The sequence below is a fragment of the Nannobrachium achirus genome (assembly GCF_963921795.1).
Source record: "Nannobrachium achirus genome assembly, chromosome: 1".
Lineage (NCBI taxonomy): Eukaryota > Metazoa > Chordata > Actinopteri > Myctophiformes > Myctophidae > Nannobrachium > Nannobrachium achirus.
Genome location: NC_137810.1, coordinates 67,129,976 through 67,141,882, shown reverse-complemented (window position 1 = coordinate 67,141,882; position 11,907 = coordinate 67,129,976). Strand labels below are relative to the sequence as shown.

The 11,907-nt window shown below is 44.6% G+C and overlaps 1 protein-coding gene across 1 annotated transcript; it reads left to right on the top strand.

Annotated features, from left to right (window-relative positions):
* Positions 1 to 1,982: 1,982 nt before the first annotated feature.
* On the top strand, positions 1,983 to 11,427 carry LOC308289526 (carbohydrate sulfotransferase 1-like; the record flags this gene model as incomplete). Its single annotated transcript, XM_080731228.1, has 3 exons — positions 1,983 to 2,004; positions 8,385 to 8,652; positions 11,097 to 11,427. 3 exons carry the CDS (start codon positions 1,983 to 1,985, stop codon positions 11,425 to 11,427), a joined length of 621 nt encoding a protein of 206 aa, XP_080587354.1.
* Positions 11,428 to 11,907: the final 480 nt, after the last annotated feature.

Below are 11,907 nucleotides of genomic sequence, written 5' to 3'. Positions count from 1 at the left end.
AGAGGTGACCTGGTCCTTTAAAGAGAACCCAGTCTCTGCATCTGAGACCAGTGGTTGGTCACTTTTAGACGCCCACATCTCCCACAGCGAATGACATCATTCATTTGCCAGATTGACATTTTGACGACGAATGAGAACACATTTATTTGCATCTCGGGTCGCAGATCCGGTTCTAGACTAGTCTTGCGTGGCCAGACTGTTGCCTAACGCGATTTGCAAATGCTCCCGGCATACAGTCTGGGGCACGGAAATAGAAACGATGAGTGCGATGAGTCCCTTGGTGCAGTAGCAATAACAAGTCCTACTGGAAGCGTACATGTCTCCTTTCAATATTTTTTGGGGCATTATTTCGTCTTTCTCGGGTGTTGTTGGTGTTAGGGTCGATCCATACCGTTATAAGGAGCCTAACTAAGTTCGGTTCGGCACTAGGCGAACCCAAATATGGTTCGCATCCCCCGGTTCGGTGGGGCGTCAACCGACTAAATTCGGCTCTACGGTGCTGACGAAATGTTGTGACCTCCCGACTTAATTTCGGTACTCAGCGGTGTCTTCTCATTCATTCATCCCGGCTTCACGTTCACATTCTCGGCTGTGAATCTCCGTTTGGGAGGGAGACACGCCGACTTCCAAATGCTTGTGTGGCCGTGTATTGGGCTTCGCGGGGCGGACACATGAAGTCAGCTGGCTCTCGCTGGAGACGAAGAGTGGTGGACTAGGAGGCGCGCGCGCGACACACACACACACACACACACACACACACACACACACACACACACACACACACACACACACACACACACACACACACAGGCACACACACACACACACACACACACACACACACGCCTTTGCTGCGTGTATCGCTGCTAACGCGTCGCCGACCGTTTTAAAGAGAAAAGAAGAGCTTAAACACAACTTTGCTAATTGCTAGTGTTCCGTGTTGATATGTTTTCCTTTTCCACGACGAGTTGTGACTGTGTGATGACATGCATGCAGCAAGGGAGGCGGCACCTCTATAATGTGAGCTTGTAGATTAAATGTTTTTGACAGAGCTCGAGCCGAGCGTTTGTGAGTGAGAGAGAAGAGACCTCACTGGTGCTGCTGCCTGATGGAGCTGCTACTCACTGGACCTCCAGTCATTCAGTGTGCAGCGCGAGGGAAGACAAATATCCGCCATGCAATGCTCATTCATCGGCCACAAACGTCGTCATGCCACGGACCTCCAATATTTACAAGCGACTTGGGCACTAGCCGTTAAGAAAGTATGGATGAACTCCCCCCGAACCTAAATAATTTTGGGTCGGGGCGTCCTCCCGAACCGAAATTAGTTAGGCTCCTTATAACGGTATGAAACGACCCTTACTTCCATGATGTTTTCAAATATTGTCTTAAACTATACACCCATAACAAGAATATGCCCCCGAACGACTCTGTCTGTGCGAGTGTGCTTGCTTCTGTTATGTTTCCAGTGGGACTACAGTTCCGCCAACTTCCGTGCAGCAGTGGCAGAGCTGCCGTTCCAGACCCTATATAGGATTCGGAGATTGTGGAATAGTTGTCTGGCTACGCGAGACTAGTTCTAGACCGGATCCAGCCGGATATGGCAGGCATTTGCGGGAGCGGCCGGGATTTCCGGGAGGTTCAGTGCCACTCGCGGGTGTGCGAGAGGAGACACTGATTTCCGGGAGACTCCCGCAACATCTGGGAGACTTGGGATGTCTGCCTTACAGAAGTCGTTGGTGTCAGGAAACATTCTACTCAGATTGGCCTCAGTGTAGTGTGTCCTGTGGACCCACTTAAAATTGGATAAGGCACATACAGGCGCATGCACAGGAAGAGTTTATCCTAGTTAGCGCTTCGCTCCACCAATTCTTACCTAACTCTGTCCCAAGTTCCCTCTCCCAAGACTCCCATGTATACCTCTCCTCTCCCCGGAGAGTGTGGATATTTTAGAAGAAATAAGAGCACTATAAATGGAAGAGATGTTATTCAGGGAGTCTGAGGGTGACATTTTAGATTCTAATATCGTTTTTTTCAGGTAAGCTATAGGGAAGGACGCGAAGTGAGTGTTTGCTAAGTGTTTGCGTAGTTGGAAGAATCTGAAAAAGCTAACATTTTGTAAATCAAATGTAGAGGCAGTGTCTCTGCAGTGATCTGAACAGTCCATTAGTATATAAGTTGCTAAAGAGCCTAGGTCCTTCTCCTTCCATTTGGTGTAGGTTGAATCAGAGGTGGGGGGTAGAAATAAGTGATTGTTACAGACTAGAAGCTTGCGGCCCTTCGGGCCGCTCACGTCTAGAGTCCACGCCCGCTTCCTTACTGTAGTGTACTGTACAGTACTGTACCTTACTGTGCTGTACTGTACCTTACTGTACTGTACTGTACCTTATTGTACTGTGCTGTACCTTACTGCACCTTACTATGCTGTACCTTACTGCACTGTACTGTACCTTACTGTACCTTACTGTACTGTACCTTACTGCACTGTATTGTACTGTACCTTACTGTATTGTACTGTACTGTACTGTACTGTACTGTACTGTACTGTGCTGTACTGTACTGTACTGTACTGTACTGTACTGTACTGTACTGTACCTTACTGTGCTGTAGTGTACTGTACCTTACTGTATTGTAGTGTACTGTATCTTCTGTACTGTTCTGTGCTGTACCTTACTGTGCTGTAGTGTACTGTACCTTTACTGTAATGTATTGTGCTGTACCTTACTGTACCGTAGTGTACTGTATCTTCTGTACTGTACTGTATGGTAGTGTACTGTACTTTATGGTACTGTTCTGTGCCTTACTGTAGTGAACTGTAAAAGTGTTATGTAAATTCCAGATATTATTATTACCCTTATTATTATTATTATTACCAGTAAGACTCCCTAATCGGGAGATAAGCGACCGTTGGTCGCTTATCTCCTGTCACACTGCTGACATCAGTATGACATCACACCGTACACAAATTACCCTTATATAAGACCGGCATTATCTACCGACAGATTAGTAACAAGATGTCAAAATCGTTGAAGGTTGAATCTCCAGATATGGAGATAACCAACACATCCCTCCATATATGGAGATAACCGACGAATCTCACTAAGTCTGACCTCACAAGCCCCATATTTGGACATGAACAACATATAACTCCATATATAGAGACATAGCTGCTGACATCAGTATGACATCACACTGCTGACATCAGTATGACATCACACCGTACACAAATGACCCTTATATAAGACCGGCATTATCTACCGACAGATTAGATGCAAGCAGGATCTCGACTCTGACACAACTCATCGGCTCATAAGCTGGTTCTCCCTCCATATATGGAGATAACCGACGAATCTCACTAAGTCTGACCTCACAAGCCCCATATTTGGACACGAACAACATATAACTCCATATATAGAGACATAGCTGCTGACATCAGTATGACATCACACTGCTGACATCAGTATGACATCACACCGTACACAAATGACCCTGACGGCACACACCAAGCAGTGTGATGTCATACTGATGCGGAGATATGAGCAGGGCAAAGGTGTGACGTGTGACGTGTGACAGACGGACGGACGGCCGGTGGAGGTTTTGATACTAAACTGCGACCTGACGGTCGCAATTATTATTACCCTTATGACTATTGTTAGTTTTTAATTATTGTTAGTAATGCAACTGATATGGAGATTCCGAGATTCCAATCTTCATCTTTATCTAATGTATCCATCTATTAGTGATGCGCGGGTCAGGTTTTTTTCATAACCCGCACGACCCACAGCCAGCACGAAACGTAACCCGCCCGCGCCCGCCCCGCAGAACAATATACAAATCAACGAATCCGCCCGCCCGCAACCCGCATTTAAAAGAAATATGGTATATCATCTCCAGAATAGCTCATCTTTATATACGGCTCTTCTAAGTAGGCTACCCAACGTCGCTTTACAGAAAGGTTTACAGTAGCACAATATTGTCATGGGCTAAATAAACAAACGTGTTGTTCAAATTGGGGTTTAGCCTAAAAGACATACATTCAAAGACGTTCATTCTCTCTGGGGCATCGTCGGGGTAAGAATGGCGTTTCAGGTTTTATGTCAATCATATTTATACAGCGCCTCGCACTTTAAACAGACAGCAAAAGACGGACAATATTACATTCTGTTGGTTATTGATTAATCACCAGATTGGAGAGATGGGATCATGGGAGCGACTCGAGGTGAGCGTGGTTGGTTCATTCAGTCAAAAAATCCGCCTCACTTGCGAAAGTTGTGTTTCAAATCGTATCCGTTGACTGGCTGGTTATATAACTTAACCGACACAAAGTATTTATAAACTGACTTGTGTGGATGACAGAGACACATACGGTAAGTGAAATCCTGATCAGCGACGCGCTGAATTGTTTGTGCATTCTTCTGCTGTGCTCACGTTGTGTCAAATGTTGGCAAAATGTGGTTCGCGGTCCCAACAGGAGCGGAATTGGGACGGTCCTCGCACCAAGGAGCGGAGGAGAAACCTCGCTCCTCTCTGGCGCATTTTAAAACTCGCTCGCTCGCTCATGCTCGTATTCAAACGTTCTATTCTTATTCTTATACTTAGCCTACTCTTATTAAGAATAAAAGGCAAATAAGAACAGGTGATTATTTTTATTTATTTTTTGCACATGAGAGTGGTGATAACCCGCCCGCCCGCCGCCCGCCAATATTGAGTCTCAAACCTTGACCCACCCACCCGCACGCGGGCGGGTTGGCGGGCGGGTGGGGGCACCGGGTCGGCCCGCGCATCACTACCATCTATGTATCTAGAAACAGCGCAAATTAAAAGGACTGACGTTACGTGGCTGTAATGTTTTCTTTGGGATGTACATACATGTACATGTACCTGTAAATTAGAGCATGAGTTACGATTTATATTTTATGTCTATAAAACCTTACAAATGTTGCATTTTCCTCTGATTAGGACTCCTAACACCATCTGTTCTTTTTTTTTTTTGGCAAGTAGAAATTAATTCGGGCCTTGCAGGGTTAAAAAAAATCAAAAGTATATAGAGTAGGCCTATATGTATATTTGTATACTAAGGGTCATTAAAAAAAAGTAATACACAATATTATTCTTTGAAATAAATATTGTATTAGACTATCAAATGAATTGAGTAAAAGTAAATTATGATTTAAACTAATTGTTATTAATTAATTGGATCAAGACTATCATAGATATTTGATATATTGTTACATGTATTATATCTATATAAATGTCAAAATCAATAAAATACATAATATATAGGAAGTTATTCTGCCAAGCAGTAGGGGGAGTGAGAGAGCTAGTAGTAGGGGAGAGAGAGAAGAAGAAAAGTGTAGTTTCATTTCACTGAAAATGAAACTGAACCTGTAATGTTGACATTCTGTTGTCAGTCACTATTACTGAAAACAGACAGATCTACAAGAGGACAACACGTGACGTGATGCAGCAATACTTTAGAGCTGCACACTTACTATACTTTAGAGCAGGGGTCCTCAAATACAAATCTTGAAGGTCCACAAATATTTTTTTGAAACCGGTCTGGGTCCGGGGGAAAAAATAAAATATTAAACATATATAGCCTTTCCGCTTATTTTTATGTCGGTCAATCTTATATAGTAGGCAAAGATACAAAAAAGTACCAACCAGGGGTTGACACTATGGTCTCAGAGGCACTTGCCCGTCTGGCAAGTACAGGTCATGTTCTACTTGCCCTCAGGTCATGGCCACTTGCCCTCATAATCTTACATTAGGGATACCTTTCTTATATTATTTTACATTTGCTAATGTTAGTTTTTTTAGTAGTTTGTTGATGCAGTAATGGTCTTTTTCCGTTTCTTTCTTTATTAAAAGGGTCTTTAAATTATAACTTCACTGTCATCTGGCCTGGCCTGGGGACCTCCAAAATCATTTGGGGACCTCACTTCACTTGACTAAAGAACAACAACAACCCATTGAAAGGAGAACAGTAGTAAATCAATGTGGAGCAGAGATATTTTGCACTAGTGTTAGTAGCTGTGGTTTCTTTTAACAAACTGGGATAATCTTCGAATCATTTATGCTTGTGTCGCAACGTGAATATCGATCTGAAAACAAGTTGTTGCGCGTCGGTGACGATTGACGAAACGGCTCGTGGCTCACTCCTGTACTGTACCGAGTACTGCGTGCAGCTCGCCGTGCAGAAAGAGAGGCGGCCGTCGCGGCACGCCACTGATTTATAACCAGTTGCACTGTTGCAGGCTGCAGCTAGAGCTAGCTGCTGCTATAGCTGCCTGCTCTGAAAGCTTCCACGCACGGTCTGTGGTAACAGCCTGTCAGCGTGTCGTTGTCATAGAGATGACAGCCCATAATGATATGTAACCCGGCATCAGCCAATCAGCGCGTCGTTGTCTCTCTCTCTCACACACGCACACACACACAGTCTCAGAGCGCATGCAATGAAGTGAACGAGAAGTGGAAACGAGGAGATATTTTCCGTTTTTTTTTTCTTCTTTTTTTTTTTTACTATAATTCGTCCTGGGTCCGGTCGGCGGTGCCTCGCGGTCCGGACATGGACCGCGGTCCGCCTATTGAGGACCCCTGCTTTAGAGAATGATGGCGATCAATTTGGAACTTGCAGGAAAAGCTAAAAACAGTCAGCCTATTACAGTTATATTGGCAGAGAAAGATTTTATATGGATCTTTTACCTGGGATTTATTCAGCTGGGCTGGAACCAAATGGACCCCTAAAGGATTATTTTGTTCCATATTATAATGGCCAAAGGAATATAATCTTGTCAGCAAACAGGTAGGAAAAGGAAAACGTCTGCTGTGGATGAGATGTTTGTTTCTCTCTCTCTCTCTCTCTCTCTCTCTAGCTCTCTGTCGCGCTCTCTCTCGCTCTCTCTCGCTCTCTCTCTCTCTCTCACACACGCACACCTCCCTCTGTTGTAATTCGATCCGCTCAGCTCCCCTTCCCCGTCTTTCTTTCTCTCCCCCTCCCCGCTGTCTCTCTCTCTCTCTCTCTCTCGCTTGCCTCGCTTGCCCTCCCCTGTTGCCTTCTCTAGCGAACCCCTCCCCTGTTGCCTTCTCTAGCGAATGAGCGGACGGCATAGAGTTATGGGCGGTATTATTCCCTACGTTCTCCCTACCGTTGAGTTGAAGTGGATGCGAAGTGGGCGTGAATGGGCTTGGAAGTGGGATGCGGCTTTTACTCAATTGTAAATATAAGATAAGATAGAGGTGAGAACCGAAGGAGATTTCAACTCCAAATGTTGTCTGAATTGGTTCCAGATTTTTTAAGAAGAGAGAACTACGGGGTTATTGGTATTGTGGCGTCTCGCTTAAACACCGCCCGAAGTACATTACCTGTCCTGGAGAGTGGCCCAGTAATAAATAGCATATTTGGGAATGCATAGCTATTAGCTACCGTCTTATGTTTGGGTCTCTGAAGAATCGATTTTGAAATTCTTTGACTTACCAGCCCAAATGAAGGATGATAAAGTTGCCTCAAGAGGCTTGGGCAAAAAAAGGGGGAGAGTCTGAAAAAGAAAAAGTGGTCCATTTTGTCCATTTTTGACTATTTCGATCGGTAGTGAGAGGGTCAACTTATTCCACCTTTGATTCTGAACATCAATTTAGATTTTATCAAGAAGTTTACCGTAGTTCTCTTTTGATTGAGCTAAACGAGTGAGAAATGACAAGGCCTAAATATTAGAAATTCTGGTGAAACAGAATATAAATGACGGGGAAACATAAATGTTCAGTTTGTAACCTGAAAAAAAGGTCTTTAACAGATTTACAATAATATGATCGCAATTGACTGGATCCCGAATGGATGTTACACAGTTGGACTTTAACTATTTAAATATTTTAACTATTTAACTACATTAGGGAGAGTATTTTTTGCAGGTCTTTCAGTCCGAGTGTATCAAAAAAGCAACTGGGTTAAGCACCGTTGGTCTAACGAGTTTAACATTCACCAGGTTAGCATTCACCAACATTGGCAGTTTAGCATTTCAGCAGATTAGCATTCACCAGTGTCGGCAGGTTAGCATTTCACCAGGTTAGCATTCACCAGCGTCAGCAGGTTAGCATTTTACCAGGTTAACATTCACCAGCCTTAGTTTTATTGAGGTTAGGGTTAGGGTTAAGGTTATGTTTAGGTGTATCTCCTTCCCCCCCGACATTCGGCACCTCCATGCAGCCAATCACAAGCTTACACTGCCTGAACCCAGTTGCCTTTTTGATAAACTCGGACTGAAAGACCTGCAAAACACACTCCCACATTACTACCACTTAGTAACAAGGTTGCCATTGCATCCCACCTAATGGGGGGGTGGTCTGCTCTAATTTAGGGGGTTACGCTCACCCCCACCCTCCTCCAGTCCAGTCCAGTTATGATGATGATGGTGGTGGTTGTCATTCCCAGGTGGTCCAGCTGGTCCGGGACCCGCGGGGCATCCTGGCATCTCGCATAGAGACATTCAGGGACACGGACACCTACAGGCTGTGGCGTCTGTGGAGAGCGACTGGCCGTAGACCCGACAACCTGGACCTGGGACAGATCAACACGGTCTGTGAAGACTTCCTCAGCTCGGTGTCTGCCGGCCTGGCCAGACCCGCATGGCTGAGAGGGAGGTACCTGCTGCTCAGGTGAGGAGGGAACAGAACAGGGGACAGTATGTGAAGAACATCCTGAAGGGATGGACCAAATAATACAGCACTAGCCCTTACCCGTTCAAAGATATGAGCTCCGAAATGATGTGCAGTGTGTGGGTTATGGGATGTGCACTGTGCACACAGTATATGAGGGATGGAAAGTAACTTTAACTGGTGCTTGCATGATAATATGTAGGAGCATCAATGTAAGAAATACCTGTTTCGTTTAATGGCTATAGAGATACTGTGTACCGATCTGCATGATTTTTGGACAACATCTGTAAGGGCCAGATAGTTTTGTTAAAGTTTAGTTCAATCAGGAAAAGGACAAGTTATAACTTGTACAACATGATTTCTTTTTCCTCCAGAGCATATTATACGCCCAACGCCCCCCAGCCCGAATCCGTAGACTAGGTAGTCTAGATGGACAGGAGGGGTGGATTCTTTTTCTTAACCCCCTCACATGCTACCTAAAGAAGATCTTTTTGGGGGGTCTTTTTTTCCTGTATAGTAAGTGAATGGATAGGTAGCAAGAAATCATTAAAATTGAACCCTATGAGAACATATTTCAGCTTGGTACCTGGCAGAATCTTAAACTATATCCTTAAAGGACCCCCGCTGTCCATCTAGACTAAGGCCTTGACACTGGTGCCTGCGGGGGGATAGAGGCTAGAGGGGTGAAGCAGCATTGACTGAAATGACAGCAAGGGGCGCGTGTGACTTAAATACCCTTCAGCCAGCATGAACATTAAGCTGACAGGAGAAGCCTGCGCACGTGAATTCATTGGATAATAAATAAGAAGTGGCAGCCCAGTGTGTAAAGGACGTCTGTCCCTTCCCTCCCTCCCTGGCCACAGAGACTCTTCTCTCCCTCCTCCTGGCTCCTGAGCCGTGGAACGCCAACCTCCGCCCCCTCAGTCACGACTGCAGACTCACTCCCCATTTCCCGCCGCAGTCTGAAAACTCACCTCTTCAGACTACCTCACCACCACCAACACTCCTCATTGATTCCATGTATCCCTTCTCGTTGCCTATTTTTGGATAGATGCTAGTTATAGGCTACTATGCAGATATACGGTGTGTTGGTTGTTACAACCCACGTGTTTAGATACAGTTGTTTGTTTGACTACAAATGTTGAGAATGTTGTTTAGTCAAATGCTAGTTTTTCATTTTTTGTTTAAATTCTTGTAGCCTTCATTTCATAGTGAGAGTTGAGAAAGAGGAAATGGAGTGAAAGAGTAGGTATGTGACATACAGCAAACCGACCAGGAAACGTATTTATCGGCATTTTGTGTCCATATATGCGCCCTAACCACGTTTCTGTGGAGAAAATAAATAAATACACGTTATATTTAATTAGTCACACTATATATTACTTGTCCGACTTTATTCCTTACATCCATCTTTCCAGATTATTTATTTTCTCAAATCGTCTGGCTTCATCGGAACATGTCTGGGTGCATTTTGCTATGGGATACGTTGTATAGTTTAATTTATATTAATGTATTAGTGAATACATTTTCTCCATTGACATGAATGGGAAAATGCAAAAGATCTACTTTTCCCAAATATGGAGATGACTAATGGTTTTCAAATGTAGTTTTTCACAGAATAAAAGGTTTTATGGTCATGATTCACCAGGATCCTGGATGGCTTGATTCTAGGCGTAAAACATAAATATTTCTGTAAATCTCTATGGGAAAAATGAATGTCAGATTTTTTTGTGGCACCAGAAAACCACGCCCACTGCTATGCCCTATACCAGTGGTTCTCAACCTGTGGGTCCCCAAATTATTTCGGGGGGTCCCCAGATGATTAACTTAATGTGCAATATTGTTTTCGCTCTCAACAGTAAACAAACCAACATAACGTTTAAGTGTATATAGACTATAGAGGGTATCTGCAAATTTCTAAGACAATGTAAGGACTTTTCTAATACCTCTAAAACGACAAGTTAAACATTCGACAAATTGCCAAATATTAGTATAAATTGTGAAAATAGCAGATCTACATGTTGCGAGGCGTTGTGAGAATGTAGATCGGCTATTTTGTATAACCGTGTTATAAAAATATAATGCCTCAACTCAGGATGGGGGGGGGAGGATAAAATATGATTATTTTGGGGGTCGCGGCCTGAAAACGTTGAGAACCACTGCCCTATACAGTATACCTACAGTAGAGTACCTCCCGAGTAGTCTCCATTCTGACATGTCTCCTTTCCGACATGTCTCCATTCCGACACTAACCTTACAGTATCTCTTACCCTAACCCTAAACCTAACCTCTATGGAAGTGTTGCCACTCCGACAATAAGAAGTCACTGTCGGAGTGGAGACATGTCGGAATGGAGAGCACCTCCCGAGTATACAGTAGCTGAGAGATGGCTTCACGCTGCTTTCTTAACTTGTTTCTTCTCTTGTCCTCTCTTCTTCCCTCAGATATGAGGACTTGGTCAGGTCTCCTCTGCAGAGGACCAGGGAGTTGTATGACTTCCTGGGTCTGTCCATTGAACCCAGCGTGGTGGACTGGATCCTCAACAACAACAGCAGCGACCTGTCGGCCCGGCAGAAGTATGGCACGGTTCGGGACTCAGCGGCCAACGCAGAGAGCTGGAGGCAGAAGCTGTCCTTTGACATTGTGCTCTACACACAGACAGTTTGCCAGCCCCTTCTGGACCTACTGGGGTACAAGACCATCTCTCATCCTGGGGAACTGAGGAACCTTTCATACTCCCTGGTTGAAGACAGGACGTTTGTGCCATTTTTGTAGCAGTTGAGGACATCAATGCGGGTTGTAAAGACAGCAGCCACCCTTTGATCCATTAATACATTATTTGACTGACTAATGAATCAGCCTGTTGAAACCTCCCCGGCTCTGTGGAGAACTGGATGTTTATGTTGTTTTTTAGACTGACTGACTGACTGACTGATAAATCCATGGATTGGGCCATGAAACCACTCCAGGTCTGTTTGGAAGAGCTGCTGAATCTGTGGTGGTGGAGGAGCAGCAGCTGCGTCCATCTTCAAGTTGATCAAAACCTAGCTCTGGTCCATCACGTCACCTCCAGTGATGCTCTGACAGACCCGTCGGCAAATGAATAGACCACGTTTTCTCAGCCCCTACGGCTACGAGCACTCAACTTCAGTCAAAATAAACAAAACTACTTCACTACTCACCAAACCAAAGGTAGTTTTGCGTTGTTGAAAGTCTATTCTCCACGGTGGTGAGCCCCTCAGCACCCCACCCAAT